The sequence below is a fragment of the Macrotis lagotis genome, chromosome X (assembly GCF_037893015.1).
Source record: "Macrotis lagotis isolate mMagLag1 chromosome X, bilby.v1.9.chrom.fasta, whole genome shotgun sequence".
In the NCBI taxonomy this organism is placed as follows: Eukaryota; Metazoa; Chordata; class Mammalia; order Peramelemorphia; family Peramelidae; genus Macrotis; species Macrotis lagotis.
This window is the reverse complement of record NC_133666.1, coordinates 541,909,553-541,929,972: the sequence shown is the minus strand read 5'-3', so window position 1 is coordinate 541,929,972 and position 20,420 is coordinate 541,909,553. Positions and strand designations below refer to the sequence as shown.

Sequence of the window (20,420 nt, the reverse complement as noted above, 5' to 3'; positions counted from 1 at the left end):
GATACATGGGGGTGGCTAGGTGGCACAGTGGACAGAGCACCAGCCCTGGAGTCAGGAACACCTGAGTTCAAATCCGACCTCAGACACTTAATAATTATCTAGCTGTGTGGCCTTGGGCAAGCCACTTAACCCCATTTGCCTTGCAAAAACCTTAAAAAAAAAAGATACATGTCATCCTCTCTTTCATGGGACCAAGACTGTTTGCTTCCTTTAATCCAAGTTGAGCTTCCTTTTAAGTTGTTTATTTTATTTTATTACAATCATTTTGTTTATTTTCTTGTCCTGCTTACTTCTCTCTTCCCATATTTCTCAGATTCCTCACATTCATTGTTTCTCATAATGCAATGTTCCATACAGTGTGATACTTAATAATACTGGACCGGGTTTCAAATCCTTTCTCTAACACTAATTTAATGACTAGGTGCATATTACTTAATCTTTCTCAGGGTCAGTTTTCTCATGTATAAAATGGTGATATTAATAATGGTAGTACCTATGAGTTATGGAGGCTCAAATGAAGTAGTATACATAAATCATTTTGCAAACCTTAAAGCTCTTTATAAATATTAAATATTATCATTCATTATACCACAATTTGTTTGGCCATTCCTCAGTTAATTGACACCCACCTTGTGTCTCCTTTTTTGCTACTACAAAAATACTGCTACAAATATTTTTAATGTATTTCTGTGATTATCTTGGAATACATGCCCAGCAGTGAACTCAATCAGGGAATGAACATTTTAGTGAATTTTTTTTCTTACAAGTTGTTTCTCAAAAGAGTTAAACTAATTCATGCCTCAGTTTCCATATTCTGTACACTTTTTAAAAAAAATCTGAATTGGTTAATGATTGTATATGTACCTAATTTGGTTTTTTGAAAAATCTTTTTCTTCTCACCAGAATTGTCTTTTGAGTTTTTTAGTTTCATTTTTGATAGCTATCTATCCATTCTCTACCAATTCCTCATTTTTTAGAACACCTGTTAAAATCTGTCTTTCAAATATCAGGAATACTTGTCAAACTTGACTCTCCTCCATCACTAGTTATAAGATAGAATGGTCATTTGTCCCCAAGGTTCTAGTCATTTCTACTTCAGTGTGCATTTTTTCAGAATAGAAAGGGGGACTAGATTAGAATAGATGCTAGAGGGGGCAGGGGTAGTGCAGTGGATAGAGCACCAGTGACACTTAATAATTATGTAGCTTTATGACCTTGAGCAAGTCACTTAACCCCACTGCCTTGTAAAACCAAAAGAAAAAATAGATTCTAAAGCCAAAAGTAGCCTTAATGATTTTGAAATCCACCTATGTACAAAAATAGTTACAGCTGCTCTTTTTGTGATGGCAAAGATTTGGAAATTGAAGGGATATCCATCAATTGGGGAATTGGATGAACAAGTTGTGGTATAGGATTATGTTAGAATCTATTGTGCTGTAAGAAATGATGAGCAGGATGCTTTCAGAAAAACATGAGAAGACTTAATATGAACTGATGCAAAGCAAAGTGAGCAGAACCAGGAGGACACTACTCAGTAACAGCAATATGTATGATTATCAATTGTGAAAGCAATTCAGTGATCCAAGAAATTCTGATGGACTAATGAGGGAAAATGCTATCCAACTCGAAAGAACTGATAGAGTCTTGAATGCAGATGGAAGCATACTTTTTTAAAAATTAATCTTAGGGGGTTTTTTGTCTGCTTTCTTACAGGAGTTCTGTAATATACTGCTGTATTGATATCACTTTTTTCCCTTTGAGTAGCATTCAACCAATTACTTTCTATATTTCTGCTCTAGGGTTCCCAGATTTTCACATATGAATATATCTTTTTGTCCTTTAAGTCATTTATGTTTTCCACCATATCTCTGCAGAATATTGTCGTTTATAACAAAGAATTAAAAAGAAAAATAATAATTCAGTAAAACTAATACATCAAAGAAGTCTTTAACATGTGAATGTTCTGCCTTACTTCTGCAAAGAATAGGGGGAGAAAGAGAAGGTATACTTTCTCTTTGTGGCAAAGCTTGTTACTGTAATTTTTCAGCATGCAGTTTCAGTTGTGCTGTTGTTTTCTTCTTTTGACATTTAAATTGTTGTAGTTATAAATAATGAATATTGTTTTCCTAATTCTGTTTATTTTGTATCAGGTCATAGAAATCTTCCAGTAATTCTCTGCATTTGTAATTTTTTCCTTATAACAGAGCCATACTCCATTATATTTGTACACTATGTCTAGTGTACTACTGATATACTCCTGTACCATTTTTGTACACTGTTTAGCTGTTCCTCGGTTGAAGAATGTCTATATTGTTTCCAGGATATATTGGGGGGAGGGGGGCTTCAAGGAGGACTAGCACCTCTGGTATGTTTTCCCAAGCCCATTTCAGGATTGCTTATCTTACTTTGATGTTTACCTGGCATTCAGGTTTTATCTGTGGCTCCAGGAAGGTGCAGCATGTACAGCAGCCATGCCTTGTTGGTAAAACTATCTTGGCAGATAAGTTAAACAAATTTGAGAGTAACCACATATTGGTGAGTTAAGAGGGTGTCTACCTTTGGTGAAGTGAGTAGATGAAAATAGCCTTAAAAGTGGCTGACATAGGTGCTGTGGAGCACTTAGAGCATGGTCAGAGATCATAGATTCCAAGGTCATCCACAGCATCCTGGGCCTTCTCCAGTCATTTTGACTTTTGTCCTATAATGTCAGGATATCAGTTATTCTGGAAGAGAGAATGAGGCTGTCAACTTTAAGCTACTCTGCTTCACTTAAATTTAATTCATACTCAAGTCAAGACATCACCCCATAATATCACTGATCCTCTTTGAAAATAACATTTTCAATTCTATTTTCAGTTTTCAGTTCTTTGCTTCTATAAAAAAAAAGCTACTATAACTATTTTGATGTATATGTGGGAATTTTATTTTTATTATTTGCCTCCTTTACTTATTTGCCTCACAGTACAATCTCTGGCCCTGAGAGTTCTCTCTTCCCTTCCTTCTTTTTTAGTTACTTTTGAATAAATTATACTTTTCTTCTTTGTGGTTTACCTTGATACCTTTCTTCTATAAGAATAGTTCATTCTCTCTGAATAACTTGAGTTCTTCAAGCAGGTTTAATCCTCTCTTCTAGCCGGGAGATAGGCCTGCAACTTTGAACTTAGATAGCAATTGTGTGCTTTAGGTAACTACTGGGAGAGGAATAGTGTAGTCCGTAGAGAGCCAGCCACAAAGACAGAAAGACCTAGGTAGGTACAGGGGCAGGAAATCTTGACTGTGTGACTGCAGATCTGAATTGATAGAAGATACTTAGCAATCTTTGTGAGTATCACTGGTAGTTTTTCTACCTGTCTTCTAGAAACAAAATCTCCAGTCACTGGCTTTCCATTTTTTTAATATTTAGTACTAGTTAGACTATTCAAACTGTTAGATTTCTTAAGCTATTGAAGATAAGAAGATTGTTTTATTTATCTTTCGTCTTTGTGTTATCCTTCAGAACTTAACTTGGATAGTAGATGTTTAAAAAAAGATGTTTCTTAAATAAACTGTCAGAGTTAAAAACATCATAGTCCCTGAAATGGTTGGCATTCTTTATCCTTATCCATCCTTCTCTAAAAGAGGTGTAAATAAGTAGTAAATGCCTCATGAGTATAAAGGAAGAAATAGGATGTGGATAAATACAAATTGGTTTTTAAATATAATGAAAAATTGATTGCAGCTGATGGGAATTTATATAGTTATGTTTAGATCTTATTTCTCCATATAGGAGAAATATAGATTTGTATATATTCTTATATTCATATATTTATTTATATTCTTATATTTGTATATATTCTATATTCATATAGATTTGTATATATTCTTATCCAGAAAAACCTTTAATTTAAAAATAATTATATAATTTCTTTCATATGCCTTCTTTCTTAAACCTCACTTAAGAATGATAAGCTTAAAGATGATTGTGAGATGCTTCCCAAGAAGCTTTTATTGACTGAATTTAGATCACTGGTGGTTAGTCATCCTGGATCCAGAAATACATCCATTATAAGAAATGATTATGGAGAGCTAAACAACTTTAAGAAATTCAAAAAGGTAGGTCCTTATATTAATTTATTTATCACTGTTTGAAATGACTAGTTATTTAAATAAAAACTGTTATGCTTGAACATTGATCTGCACTGTACTTAGTGACAAACTTGCTCTATATATCTGCAGCTAAGGACTGTGCTTTGAGGGTTTCAGAATTGTTGCTTGATTTTTAAGTCAACCGATAAACTCAGTATTTGGGTGGGTGTGGGGCTTTTTTTGTTTATTTTTAGAGGGGGGGAGTTATAGGGGGATGGGCATAGAATAGACAGTTGATCTATAAATATTAAGGATTTATTTTTAGCTCCTAGTTATACTCTCATACATTATATGCTTAAATTGCTTTTTTTCTGTTTTGCCTATCATAATAATCATAATATTTATTTCGGTATGTGAAAAACTAAAAGTCATTTTAAAATCTTTGGAATTGCTTATAATTTATGAAAACATTATTCTCATAGTACTCAAGTCAGGGAATAGGAATGTGTGGAAGACCTGGGTTGAAATGTTTTAGACTTTAGAGGAGAATCTGTTACTATAAGTTTCATCTATAAGTGAGTGTATTACTCTTATTTTATTCTTGGATGCTTCATTTTCTATCATGAAAGCTCTGAGCTTACCTTTAAATTGAATTTTAACAACTGAAAAAAAATTGAAAATTTTACTAGTTTTTTGTATTGTAACTCATATCATACATAGAACCATCCAGTGATAGTAATTTATTAGAAATGAACAAATTATACAAATTTTTAAAGTTATAAAAGCAGAAGAAAAATTTATAAGTCTTTCCCTGAGCTTATCAAAAACTCATGTTCTGAATTGCTCTAAAGCAGCCCCACAGTAATAGTAATAATTGAAAAATTAGACTCTCTGAAAAAACTAAAAGAAAAATGAATTATATCTCAAAGTACTATCAAATAACTTATATTCTGTTTTGACTTTTGGAGGAATTAGTATTTTGCTGATGATTTCAAATAGCATCATTTGATTAATCTGTCTTGGTAAAGTATCTTAAGCTACAGTTTTTTCAGGGCCACTAAAATAACTTCATTTATGTAATTTTCCTTTGTAGAGTTTACGATCATTTTCTATATACTTTGGAAAATATCATAATCTCACTTCCATAATGCATTTATTATTATAAATGGTATTGTAAAAGCATTATAATAATTTTGGACCTTTTTCTACCTAATAGGTAACTTATCCTGGATTAGGAAAACTTCCATGCATCATTGGAGGCTCTGACCTAATAGCTCATCATGCTAGAAAGAATGCAGAATTAGAAGAGTGGTTAAGGCAAGAAATAGAGGTCAGTAATAAATCATTTTATATATTTATCTTCATGTTGTTCTTTTATGTTCTTACAGCAGAGCTTTCAAAACAAAACCAAATCCCTTTCAAAAAGACAAGCTTACAGGAAGCTATAGGAAAACAAAAGTTACAGGAAAGTCACCATACATGAGTTCTGTTGGAGTGTATAAAAATAAACAGTTCTGATGTTTGTTTTGGATATATCATAAAACAGTTTAATTAATGTTCTTTTGAATGTACATTAGGAAATAGTGGGAAGTTATGATAAATGTAAAAGATTGATCAGAATTAATAAAATAGATGTTCGTTGTTATAAATGACTCTTGAATACTTAGTCCAGAGTGATTAAAATGTTTTTTTATTAAGACATCTTAATAAATGGCACATCTCTCTCAAGGGGGAGAGGGGCCCTGAAATCCTGAAATGCTAGATGTTATATGCACTGTGAAAGACTTTGTTCCTCCCCCCCTTTGTGCCAGTCATTAGCTGGGGTCACAGATCTAATTGGTACATTTGCCCCATACATTTTCCCCACCCTGCTTATTATACTAATAAGCAAGAACAGCTACTTCTTTGATTAGGTTCAAATGACAATAGCACAGACTCCCATTCAGTCCTTGCAAAGTCATTTCACTTTTTCCCTTTGTCTTAACTCTCTTCTTCCTATAAACAGGTTGATATCTCTTGAAATTCCACAAATACCAGACATCCTGGCTTTTGTAATGTATTATCCTCACAGACATCTGTGAGACTTTCTCACCCTTATGAAAGCAAAACATTTGATTCTTTACCACAATTTCCCCCTTTTTTCTTTTTATCAGTTTTGCTTTCCAAACCTTCCTAGTAATTCCTCCTTCAAATCATAATCCTTATTATTGACATGAGTACTGACTTTTTCTATCAGGATCTTATTTCCTCATTATCAGGCATGGATCTGTCCAATTTTCCAGGTTTGCTAACTTTCTGATGTCCCTACTTATTTCTTTACTTCTTGCCTATTGTCATCCATCTTTTAGGTATCAACTTGATAGATTCAATTTACTACAAACTCCTCCTTCTCCAACCAACAGATTGTCTAATACAATTCTATGTTGAATAACTCTTGTTTGCATGGCTTAGCCATTCAGCTAGTCCAGGGCCCTAGCTGTCTAATTGGCAAATATTTCCACTACAGCTTAGAATCTAATCAGAATATTAAATTGGGGTTCCATTCCCTAACTCCCATCCTATACTCAGATAGCGGGTCCTGGATAACAACTCCCTGACCAATCCTTAGCAGACGGGTATATGCAGTGGTAATCAGCTTTCTTTATCTTAATGCATCCTGACAAGGGATCAAAGTACCATCATTACATCTCACATGAGTCTCAGTCCACCTGTCTTTGTAAATTGCAGTCCAGGATATGTGTACCCTGCTTTCAGACAAAAGTCCACGGACATTTGCTACCCCTCAGGAAAATATCCTGGCCAGACTGGTATAGCCAATACTCACCCTGAACTGACACAGTCATGGTGTTTGTCTCCTCTGAACCAGAATCCTGTGCCACAGTGCACCTCTGACCAGGAACTGAGAATCTAGGCCGGACTTGGGAACTGGCACCTAAGACCAAGTCTCAAATTTCTGTGGACCACTGTAAGTCCAATGGTTAGCCACACCAAGACTGGGCAGTGATTTCTGTCAGCTAGATTCTCCTCCCACCATTACTAATACCCTGTTCTCTAAATCAGAATAGGACTCTCCCTAGATAGATTATACAGACTCATGTAGGATATAATCATGTCACCCAATAATCTCCCTCCTTTTCCCTTTTTTCTTTTGCAAGGCAAATGGGGTTAAGTGGTTTGCCCAAGGCCACACAGCTAGGTAATTAAGTGTCTGAGACCGGATTTGAACCCAGGTACTCCTGACTTCAGGGCCAGTGCTTTATCCACTGCACCACCTAGCCACCCCCCTCCTTTTCCCTTTAATGGAGAACATCTTCACCCTGCCTCTCCTCCTCTCTATAAGGAGAGGGCATAAGTAGGGCTGTCACACTTACACAATCAAGGGGAAGTTACAGGTATCAAAAGGGACAGAAACAATATACACATAGGCAAGAGGTGATAGAGATGAATTGATCCCGTGTCTCTCCTTCTCTCTTCTCTTCTCCCCTGGAGACATCTAATGCCCCTCTGAATCTTCTGAATCAGTTTCAAAAACTCCTCTCCTGTTCAGGTGACTTGCTGAGACCTTTTCTTCTGGTAAAGAAAGTGCTTAACCTCATATCAAAACACGTTTTCATCACAAAGAGATTCTAGGGCCTATTACAATTTCCATTTTGCCTTACTGTCTTGTTGACATACATACTTCACTTCAACACAGTAAACTTCTATAACTATCTCACTACATGAATAAACTCCACTGAGAATTACCACATTAACTTAAACTTGTAATATAGACATTTAATAATTATCTTAGTACAAAGAGTCCCCAGCATATGGTTTAAAAATAAAAAGTCTTGACCTTCTGCTCTCATTACAATGACTCAAACATCCTTAAACAAAATTACTTTTTTCCAAAATATTCCTATTCTTCTTACTTAAATACTCCCTCTAACATAAAAATTAAGGAATCTTAATTTCTATCTAAATGTGTAGCTGACAGCAGGTGTCACAGTCATACACCTAACCTGTCTGGTAAATCCAGTTGACCTAAAACTTCTTTTTCTACAAAGATCCAGGACATCAAAGGATAATTCTTTTGTAGATATAATTTTTGAATGTTAGTGTCCAGGCAGAGGTCATGTGGGTATCCAAATGTCTTAGGTCAGATTTATTCTACCTGGTGAGACATTATTCAAATGCCACTTTGGGGAAGTCAAGTCAAAAGGGTCCAACCTCAGGCTGCACTGAAAAGGTGCCCCTTCCAGTATATTTCCCTGCCACCTGAAATCTTCAGCCTATTGGCTTCTTTGACTCCAAGAACACATTGACCCAGGAACATTTCCTTTTTTTTTGCTGACCTTCCTGGTATCTGACATAAAAAGATAAAATTGATTAAAAATCCCATGATCTAAAATAGTTGTTTTACCTAATTAGAACTTCATGTGAATCCAATTCATTAAACTCCAATTATAGTCTTAATGGGGTCCCAATTAATGAATCCCCTACCTAAAGCTCTGAGTGTCCTTCCTGGGTCCTTGCTAAACCAGGAATTCTAACTATGACTGACCACATGCCTCATCTCCTACCACTTACTTGAGGCCTCTGATCTCCAGACCTGCCTCACTTTGTCTGAATTCATATCTGTTCTATCTCTATATAATATATATCAAATTTCCCTTGGCTAGAGAACCTTCCTTCTGTCCTATGGTATTTTACAACAAATAAACACCTCCTTTGGATAGGAGATTGCCTTTCATTTCCTAAATTCTCACACAGCAATCAGCTAATTACTGTCACAGAAAAATCTCAAATTATCTTTCTTGTGTTTAGCTTTCTCATATTACATAGATGCTTTTACTTCAAAGCAAACAACCATAGTTTTGGAACATATTTGTGTGTGTGTGTGTGTGTGTGTGTGTGTGTGTGTGTGTACATATACAAAATAGTCCCAATTCACATATATAGCTAGAAACTTCTACACATAAAAGTTCTTTAAAACCATTAGAACATCTTAGGTGACTTTAAATTTCCAGTATGTGTTAATAACAACAATAAGAATACCACACAAATTACTAGATTGTACAAAACAATCCTTCCAATCATTACATTATGCATAAACCCACAGATCTATCCAAAAAGGGGGTCATAATTTTTGATATTTCCCTTATTACCCCTTCAAAGCAATCACATATTAATTCCAGGCTTTAACATTACAGTATTCAAATAGTTTATATGCTCAAAAGTGATAATTTAATCTCTCTGCAGTTACAAAATAATATCCCATAACTGATAAATACATGTTACTCATCAATAAGTTACCTTACAGTGGGACCACACAATTGCTATTTGTTCAGTCATCATCAGAGCCGCCCCCCCCACGTCAGCTATCTGTAGTTACCAGGAGAGAAGTCCACATTCTTGATTTCTTTAAAATTAAACGTACATTATTAATTTACATTAAACATAAGATTCTTATTTAAACATCTCATTCCCCCTTAGAACAAGAACAAAATAAATATCCCACACTTTTGTCTTCTAGAGCTCTTTAACCCAGATCCTCCAAGAATCCAATCTCATACATATGATACACTTAAAGCCCCAATGTAGTTCTAATTTATGTTATAAATACAAGGCATTGTTAATGTTTCATTATTTTCAAATAACAGATATTAAGTAGATTTTACTTTTAGTAATACATGCACGCACACACATACACACAAACACACACATTCCCTTCCATAAACATGTGGTAAGAGAAAATTATTACAAACTTTCTTTACCAACAAAAGGCCTTATGAGATTGTTGACAATTATCAATATCAATTGAACATCAAAACAAATCAGACCACAGAAGTTAGTACAGTATTTCTCTTTCCAAAAGAAATCATTAAATATCCCTGATAACTTAATTATATATTTTTCTTCTTGGTAACACAATACCACTTTCCTTTAACTTAAAGGTCTTTCAATAGAATTTAAAATTCCAAACCAGGGGCAGCTAGGTAGCACAGTAGATAGAGCATGAATCCAGCGTCAGACACTTAATAATTACCTAGATGTGTAATCTTGGACAAATCACTTAACCCCATTGCCTTGCAAAAACTTAAAAAAACAACAGACAGACAAAAAAAAATTCCCAAACAATTTAACAATCTAGGTTATTTAATTCCTCCCATTCTGTACAAGTTTCATCAGAATGTAACACTAATTCCCCTCTTTTAAAATCCTCAGAATGCTTCCCAAAACTCCTGGTTTTTATATTTTCTTCCTTTTCCAACTACATATCACACAGTCTCTTTCCCTTTAAGGCTAAGTCTCCTGTTTCCCCACCTCCACAGGCAGGTGAGGCTCTCCTGTTAGACTTAAGTTTAGAGCTAAGGTGGAAATCATCCCTCCTATACCTTCTCACTCTAATCATCTCCCTTTAAATTATCTTTTTTCCTTTCTAAACTCCCCTGCACAGCTTTCTGTTTAAGAGCCTCTCCCTCTCTCCAGTTCCATTCACCAGCCACTGCTACTGCTGGCTCATTGGGGGTGGGGACAAGCTGCACTAGGGGGACACTGGTGCTGCAGAACTTCATTCCCCCCCCACCACTTTTCGAAACTCCTTGGCTCAACTTTGAGCTCCCCCATAGTTTAAAACTTAAACTGACTCCCCCAATCCAGAAATAATCAACCCAGACCACTTACCCAAAAACAGAACACGCAAGACATAAACACACCTCGTGGGACCACACGCACATTGGATCCAATCAACAGCTTCTTTCCTTCCATCTACCAGCTTCTGGCTACCAGTCACGAGGCTCCTTGGCCTCCCATATCCAGCCTGCAGCCTTCCCCTTGGTGGGCTTTGCCTTTTGGGGAAATTCCTGAGAGGGATCCCAAATCCCCCTCTCTCCCTTTGGGGCACCTTATTATCCTCTGGCCTCTCCTTTGGGATAGATCTCCCACCTGAAGGATTTCTTAGCCAGCCCAGGGCAGCTCTGGTCATCTCACCACTCTGGAGATCACCCCATTCTTAAACCCCCAGACATTCTAATCACTCTCGGATCCAAAGCCCAGACCAATCTTCCCAGGAATCTCTCAGATATTTCCCCTGCAGAGAACACCAAGAAAGTGTGCTTGAAATCAAGAAGTTTCGCATATTATTTTCTTGTATTCTAATGGGGAAATATCGTAAAAGAGAATTTACATTATATCTCAAACAAGCCCCCAAATTGTTATAAGTGGCTTGTGAATACTTAGTCCAGTGATTAAAATAAAGACATCTTAATAAATGGCACACCTCTCTCAAGGGAAGAGGGGCCCTGAAATCCTGAAATACTAGATTGTTTTATGCACTTTTGAAAGGCTTTGTTCCTCCCCCTTCATGTCAGTCATTGGCTGATCTAATTGATATATTTTGCCCCATATATTTTCCCCACCCTGCTCATTATACTAAAGAGCAAGACCAGCTACCTCCTTGAGCAGGTACAAAGGACACTAGCACAGACTCCCATTCAATTCCTGCAGTTATTTCACCTTTTCCCTTTGTCTTAACTCTCTCCTTCCTGGAAACAGGTTGGGATCTCTTGAGATTCCACAAAGACCAGATATGCTGGCTTTTGTAATGTATTATTCCCACAGACATCAGAGACTCTATCCTTTCTCACCCTTGTGAAAGCAAAACACTTGATTTTTTTCCCCATATTCATCATAGAACAAAATTTTTAAACTCTTTTTATTTTGATAGGTACAGAACAAACATGCAAAAGAAGAATCACTTGCGGATGATCTTTTTAGGTAAATTTTTGTTTATTTCAGATTTCAAGTGCTTTCAATTATGTTATTTCAAAGTAAATATATAATGCATATGATCTCAGTTAGCCATGAAGTAGTTAGTGTGCTGGGTGCACATGTTTTTTAGCCTTATCACAGTAGTAATGATTATAGCTTACATATGTATGTGTGTGTACACATATGTATACAGATATATACAATATACTAAATAGAAACTTTTGAGAAGATACCACTATGCATATTTCAAGAACTCACCAGACTGGTCTATTTTCCTTTTCTGAAATACTAGATAAATGTATCCATTTTTCTTTTTTTTCCTGCTTAAGTTTAGAATCTTTAAAACAATCATCCTTTAGATTTTGGAGCTTGCTATGTTGGTTATGAGATATACTTCAACTTAAGATATATCAGTTATGAGTATATGCCACCACATACTTAAAATCTTTGTGTGGGCTGGAGCCAAAAAAATTAAATGGCACTAAGCTAACTTTATTCTCCTAGTAATGTAATGTGATTGATAAGATGTGACATTTTCATGCCTATGCAAAAGCATTAATGAATGAGTTCTGCCTTAAGGCCAGCTAAATGCCAGATCATTTTGTTTAGTCTTAAGTTGCTCATGCATGAAAACAAAAGGTAATATCAGAATTAGAATTGGTTTTTGGTGGGAAGGGATGTAAGGTTGAGTGTGATTTAATTACTGTTCAACACATTCCTCTGGGCATTGTAAAAATTTACCTATTTTATCAAATTTTCTCTTAAATATTATTAAATAAAAGACAGCATTATAAAAGGATATGCAGGAGAGTATAATTTTACAGTATTCTTAAATGTAGAACAAAAAGGTTTTTTTCAATAAAGGTTATATAACAATTTTTTTCCTTCAGAGAACATAATTCTGATTTAAATTCATTGCCAAGTAAATTATCTGTGGAGATTTTAGGGGTGTTTTTTTCCTTGAAAAGAAGTCCACAAAGGGGCATATGCATGTTGAACTGCTTAATTTATTTTATTGCTATAGGAAAACATGTTAACATTTTAGGGAGTGTTAATTTATGCTTTTGATTAAACTCTTCATGGTACCTCATGGTATAGATTATGTCTGACTGGATATTTGCTCTCTTTACTGAGAGTTTACTGAGAGGTGAATCTATAATATGTGTTTTAATCCTAACTTCTGGAAACTGGGGGAGATATGTATTCATTTTAAGTTATCTTTTTAAAGTGTTTTCTTTTTTTTTAGTATTAAGTAGCGATTGTCACAATTTGCAGGTAAAGCAGTAAAAATACAGAAAAGTGGACAGGTAGATGGCTATATTTAGTTAAGTAGGGGTCGGAATAGGGACTGGTCCTGGGATTACAGCTATATACACATACATATATATATATATATATATATATCTGAAAAAATATATATGTAGGGGCCTCTCAGATTGGAGAAACTTTCTTTACTAATACAAGTTAATGGTTCTTTGCATTGACCTCTCTCTTTGTGACAAAAGCAAAATTAGAACTCCTTCCTTGCTCACTCTGCTGAAAAATTCTTTAATTATATATGTCCAATTAATAGAAATTGTTTTTTAGGTCATTTTGACCTCTTTTTCTTCTTTTTTTTCAGATATGATCCTAATGTAAGAAAGAGAAGATAACTGGAGTTAAATAATGAAGCAATTATATGGCAAGCATTTACTTGAATGTTTCAAGTTTATGTTATATATGGAAGAGATTTCAATAGCAGATGTTTTATAACTTAAATTCATCACTAAATAAAATACCAAAAAAAATGCATTTTTCCCCCCAAAGAAAGCAAGTGTCAGTTCATCTGTTTTGGTGATCTCTTTGAACAGGGGACCAGCATTAGAATGTAAGTTTCTCACGCTAATTCCATTGTTCAAGACATATGCTCTACCTTATGTATCAAGTTGGATTTAAAAAAAAAATCTCTTAAGATAAAATTCAAATTATGGTTGTATTGTGTCCTGTTTATATTGAAAAATAAGAGGCTTGCTAGAATCAATAAGTTATTTTTTTTCAAATTTTATCTATTTAAGGCAATTTAAGGGTTTAAGTGGCTTGCCAAAGGACATACAACTAGGCAACTATTACAAGTCTGAGGTCAGATTTGTACTCAGGTCCTCCTGACTCCAGGGCTGGTCCATTCACTATGTCACTAGCTGCCTGATAATAGTTACTTTAGAACAGAAAGGGACATCTAGAGGTTATGTAATATAGTTTCTTAATTTTAAAAAGAAATAGAGAATTAATCACTCACAATTTAGATCTCATACCTTCAAGTCCAGTGTTCTTTATTATTTGCTTTTTTATTCTAATTCAGTTCAATTTATAATTGATTTGGTTAATCATATACTCTTCGCATTGAAGGTTCTACTTGAATAGCCATTATTATACCACTTTCATCCAGTTGACTTTCCAGATACCTGACTTAATTATCATGAATGTGTTTTTACTGTCTTTATTCTATAATGATGATAATAATGTACTTCATTTTTTAAGAAGTCCATGACATTAGGGGAGGTGATACCATGACAAGCATATGAACTGGATTTTAGTAAGGGGATACTGTGCTAAGTCACCAGCCTCACCTTCTCCTCCAAAACTATCTGGGTCCAGTAGCCAGATATGAATCAGGATCATTAGAGATGACCCTGGATGCATGGCAATCAGGGTTAAGTGACTTGCCCAAAGTCAAAAAGCTCATAAATATCTGAGGCTACATTCGAACTTTCATCCTACTGAATTCAAGGCCAGTGCTCTATCCACTGTATCACCTCCCCGAAATTTTATTTAGTGTCGAAGCAAAAAAGTGTAGGTATGGGTGGGTGATGGTATGTATTTAGGGTATCCTAAATATGAGTCTATAATAATGATCATTCTTTATGAGTGTTTATTTGGTTTCCTTTACAAATAGTACTCTATTAATATCTGACTGGATATTTGTTCTCTTTACTGAATATTTTCCTCTGATATGCACATACATCCAACCCACCCTTGCCTCTTTATCCTGTGTGACTCTTATCCATGCCTTTCCATAAATTCATCACCATAGGGAAATTTTACCCAATGTGCTAGAGGCCTTCCTAATGTTTCCTTCACATAATAAGAATATCACTAGAACATATATATTTTCAATTGGAAATGCTATTTGTGGAGATGTCTCATCATTTTTATTCACACTCTCATGACATCCTGTATAATACTTCTCTTTTGCAGTTATTAGTTTAGGTGTATTTTTGAAGACATTTGCCTGCGTCAAAATACATATCATAAAATACCAGTTTTGAGAGGTATACATCATTTTTTATTCATAGACTTAGTTTTTCTTCAGAAAATTTAGGATACATTAAAATTTCTAGTAAGTGATCTTAATTCATGAAGTTAGTCTGAAATGAAACAATACTAGCCTTTGCAGTATCTGTCGAGGTTTTTTTTTTCCATTTTCAACATTAACTTGTCATTAAGGGACATGCTGTTCTGTGATTTGTGAAATGGGTATTAGAATTAGAAGTTAGACTAGAAAGAAGGAAGAATAATAATTTAAAAACGTTTTGATGGTTTTTTTGTATGAGTGTAAAATAAATTTAAAAATGCCTCAGAGCTACGGTTGACTTAGAGTGGGGATGTAGGGAAGGATGGAGATTGTTATACCTAACTCACTCATTCTATTCAAATGTATTCTACCTCAGAATAAAGGCATTTGCTATCTTGGCGCTCTAGTGTCTTCATAAATGTTCTTTCTATGCCAGAATCTTAGTAGAGGTAAAATAGTTGTACATAAATAAGTTGGTTTAATTTTTTTCAAAGGTGGTTATTAATCATAATTGTACCTAATCGTGTAATTATAACATTTAGAAAAGTCAGATTCTGCATATGAATTTAGAAACTAGAGTTGTAAGCAGGCTCTTATGCTAGAATGTCCCTTTTTAAGTTGTCATAGTGAGTCACTAAGTAACCCACCAGAATTCACTTATTTGTGCATTGAATTGCTAAACATTCTCAAATTTGAATCCATAGTTTGTAATCTTAGCTTCCATTACAATTATTTGAAATTTAAGTTATAGTTGATCTGAATGGGGATTGAAAAACACTGAACTTTGGCTTTTATTAAATTAGCCAGAGAAGACTGTTCTAGCTTGTTTTACCTGTTGACTTTGCTTTTCTTCTGAGGCCTAAAATTATATTTCTGTGCTCCCATAGGGGTCTAGTATTTAATTTTGTGACTAATTTACATTAGTCTGAACAGTTTTAAAAACATACAGCATAAATTAAATCCTGGGGGGGGGGGATGAATCTCTAAGATACAATTTATTACTAGTAACTTTTACAAAATGTGATCTTTTCATATATCTTTCTTTTCCCATAAACCTAATAAAAAATTCCATGCTGTACCACTTAAACTTTTATTTTAAATGATTTCATTGGAGGTAGTTGTGGGAAAGTCAAATCTTTTATTTTTTTGTATTAAACTTTTTTACCACTTTTGCTCTTGTTTTCAGCCAAGTTTTCCATATAACTGGAAGTAATGCATCTGTTGAGGAACTGGATGCTAGCTAGCAGTGCTCACTAAGCTGACTTTGGTATTGGGTATTCTCAAGAAATAATCCAGTTAAAGACTATTAGACCATAATAAATTCTCTTTGTTTAATGAGTAGGCATGGATGAGTTGTGGTCTGCACTGCTGGAAGTAATGCTCACATCAGTCAGATCACAGATCTTTTTGCATGTGTAATAGCTTACACATATCCAGTGATTTGCTATTTCCAAAATGCCTTCATAATAATACTGCGAGGAGGATAGTGCAAGTTGTGTAGCATCCCCATTTTACAGATGATGAAACCAAACCTCAGAGAACTTAAGTGAATTACTTAAGTTTCACTGCTAGTTAGGGACAGAGTTCAAAGTCAAACATTAATCTTTAAACTATAAATATGCCATTGTCATTATTTTATTCAGCAGTCATTTAAGTTCCTATGAGATTCAGGGCATTGTGTTGTCCAAGATAGGAAACAACAAAGGTCCTCTTTAAGCAAAAGGATCAAACACAAGAACCAGATTAAAATGTAATTAGGAAATAAAAAAAATACAATAAAATATGGGTAACGTTGCATTTTAAAATTAGCAAGGATCCTTATGTACAGATTAGTGGCTCTTTCTATTTGAGTTTGACCCTATTGCTCTTAAGGATCATATAATTCATGGGGGGTCGGGGACAAGACTGCAAAAAGCCATGATAACAATAGGTTTGAATGAGGTGCTAAAAGAAATTTGAAAAATTAATTTGGAGATACTAGGTGAGTTAAGGCTTCATGGAGAAGATGGATTTGAACCTTGAAGTAATTTCAACACAGTACTTATTTAACAGGCAAGGAAAGTCTGTTCCATATATGGATAACACACAAGCATAAAGACAATAGCAGCATGACAATAGGGGACTTAACTTAGGTTCCATTGAAGAAAATGTTAATGGGGAATAGTATGAGTTAAGATTGGATAGTTAGGTAAGACCCCAGTTGTGAGTTTTGGAATCCATTAAGTTCTCAATAAAGAGAAGACATCATAGCAGTTAAGAAGATTAAATAGGTAGCAGTGCAATGGATGGTTTCAGCTGTGAACAGACAAAGCAAAACTTTTTTGGGGGGGGGGTTAATTTCATTAGAGGCTTGCCATTTTACAGAAAATTGAGGCAAGTTGCTCAGGGCCACAAAACTAGTGTCTAAAGTCAAACTTGAAGTCTAGATTAGTCTTCTTGACTCTATACACTGTTCCACCTAGCTGCATGGGATTAGAACTCAGATAATCGCAGTATAATGATAGGCAAGAACCAAACGTAAATTATTGAGGTAGAAATGACAGGAATTCAGAACTGATTGTATGATATATAAATTGAAGAAAAAAAAGCTTAAGATGACACCAGAGTTTTTGGTCTTAAAATGTTGATCTGAAAGAAATGAGAGTGAAAAATAAAGAAAAGAAGTTTCATTTTAAACAAAGGCAGGATATTCCTAGGATGAGGATTAGAGTTCAGGGTAATTGGAAGTGAAGGTAATGAATTTGGGAGTAATTTGTATAATTAATGAAGTCAAAAGAGGAAATGAAATCAGAAATACATATATGTATACCTGAAGAGATAACATTAAGGTGCCTAGAACAGAACACTCGAGAATTAAGTTGAGGAGAATGGAGAGCCAGCAAGAGAAAGAAGAAACTGAAAACTTGTCCAAGAAGTCATGAGATAATAAAAACGAAGGTGTGTTTCAAGATGTCAAGTGTCAGAAGAATGATCACTGGATTTGCTCAAGTTAATTTCTTGTGAAGAGAATGGTTATGTAGGTTGACTTTGAGGAGTGAGCAGAAAGTGGTTTTTAGGGGAGTTCAGCAAGATGACCTGAAGGTACTGTAGGGTTAAGGGAAAGTTTCATTTTAGTGTTGCAAAGAGATGTTAAGTGTAGGATAGGAAAAACCCAATGTAAAGAATGCGATTAAATATCCATATATACACATATACACATACAGATGAAGTGACTGTTAAAATCCCAATGTTAACGATTTTACATATATATATATTTATATGAAGTGACTGGTCTAATGGATAGAATACTAGATCAGAATGAGTTAAATTTTCCTAATGACAGCTGTGTGAACATGGGCAAATGATTAAAATTCTCAGCACTTCAGTCACCCTATCTGTAAAATGTGAATATTACTAACCGTAGCAGCTACCTTATATTTTTCTTGTAAAGATCCATTGGAATAATTTATATAGCAAGTGTTCTGCAAATTCTAAAGAAACAACTAAGTTATTACAGATCAAAGTTATGGAAGAAGCTTCCCTAAAGGCCTGTAGTGTGTGCTTGTAGAAATTTTTCAGAGATTTCTGATATAAATGCCAACACATTAATTGCAATTAGAAGCTCTGTTAAAGGGCAGCCTCTTAGGCAGTGCACCTAGATAAGGGATTACAAGAACAATATTATTTGCAATGAGGAATCTGTTATCATAAGAAAAGAGATACTAGCTTGCTGGGATAATAATCAAGCAGGCTTTGGGAATAGTGAATAATAAAATGTATAAACAATAAAAATGACGTTTCATTTATATCAGGATTGTGAGCATCAAATGAGAACATTTGTAAGGTGTCTATGATGTCTAGAACATAGTAGATGTTCCTTATTCCCTCCCTACTCTCCCAGTAAAGTAGGAGGCAAAAAATTGAGCTAAGAGGAAGTTTTAGGAGAGGAAAGTAAGGTTTGAAATGGTCCCTTAGGGAAGAGGGAGGAGTAAATAGATTCTTGCTGCATTTCATCAAAAGGTGAGAAAGAACAAATTGAGCCCAATGGTGGGAGTAATGCAGATTCATAATAGACTGAGCCTGAGGTAGGCCAATCCCCTTGTAGTTTGTCTAAAACTAGAACAAAATGAGATGCTCAGTTCAATTAACAGTTAACAAAAGATTTACTTAGACATGGCAAGTCTCCTTAATTGGAGATACATGCAAAGGTGGAAAGGAGATGTCGGGCATGGTGGAAGCTTAGAATGAACAAAGTAGAATGTTGTACTCCCAGTTCAGAAAGCTAGGTCAGAGCCAAATTGTAAAGGGCTTTAAGTGCCAGAGAAATTTATATTTTTATCTTAAAGCATCCTGAGCAAGAGTAATAGATCAGAGCCTTAGCATTATTAATGTGGCAATGATGTGGGTGTCAGATTGGGTTGGGAGAAGACACACTAATTAGGATTATTATTATTATTATTATTATTATATTATCATTTAGTTTTTGCAAGGCATTGGGGTTAAGTGGCTTGCCCAAGGCTATACAGCTAGGCAATTACTAAGTGTCTGAGGCCAGATTTGAACTCAGGTACTACTGACTCCAGGGCCGGTGCTCTATCCAGTACACCACCTAGCTGTCCCTAGGAAGATTATTATAATAGTTTGTAGGGAATTAGAAAGATTAAAAACGGCCATGAAAGGGCTGAAAGGACATCTCTCCATTTGTCAGATTATCAGAATGTTTCTTCAGAGACTTCAGTTTGAATCCTTGCCTTATCCAACTTAGTCTCTCTCTTAGCCTCAGTTTCCTCATCTATAAAATGTGGATAAAACTAGCACCTACATTCCAGGGGTGCTGTGAGGCTCAAATGAGAACATAAAGTGCTATAATTAGTATGATTATTATTAAAGAATGGGAGAGTTTAAAAGAGAAAACATAGGCAAGAAATTTTAGATAGCAAGAGGGGATAGAAATCTGAGTAAGTTTGAAAGGAGTAACATGTGAAAAATAGGAAAAAAAAAAAGACCCCTGAATAATGGAAGCTATATAAGTGAGGTTCTTTCCCATGCAGCCAGGATTCTTGAACTTTTTTTTAAATATTTGATAACTACATTTTAATATAATTGGTTTTCTTTGTAATCCTATATATGCATTTAAGTGCATTCTGAGAAGGTATCCAAAGACTCACTAAAATGCCAGAGAACCCCCCACCCGAGTAGATCTCTACCATTTTGAGGAATAGTTTTTTTTCCCCCCAATGCAAAAATGATACACAGATCCCACCAGGAGAGAGGCAGTATTCTACTAAAGAGT

The 20,420-nt window shown here is 34.9% G+C and overlaps 1 protein-coding gene across 1 annotated transcript in view; it reads left to right on the top strand.

Annotated features, from left to right (window-relative positions):
- The window catches only part of NBN (nibrin), a 46,913-nt gene extending 30,819 nt beyond the window's left edge, over positions 1-16,094 (top strand). The window contains exons 13-16 of the mRNA XM_074199908.1: positions 3,940-4,092; positions 5,282-5,395; positions 11,774-11,823; positions 13,439-16,094. Of these exons, the coding sequence (XP_074056009.1) occupies positions 3,940-4,092; positions 5,282-5,395; positions 11,774-11,823; positions 13,439-13,469 (348 nt within the window). The 3' untranslated portion in view covers positions 13,470-16,094. The remainder of the gene's footprint in view (positions 1-3,939; positions 4,093-5,281; positions 5,396-11,773; positions 11,824-13,438) is intronic.
- The last annotated feature ends 4,326 nt before the right edge of the window (positions 16,095-20,420 follow it).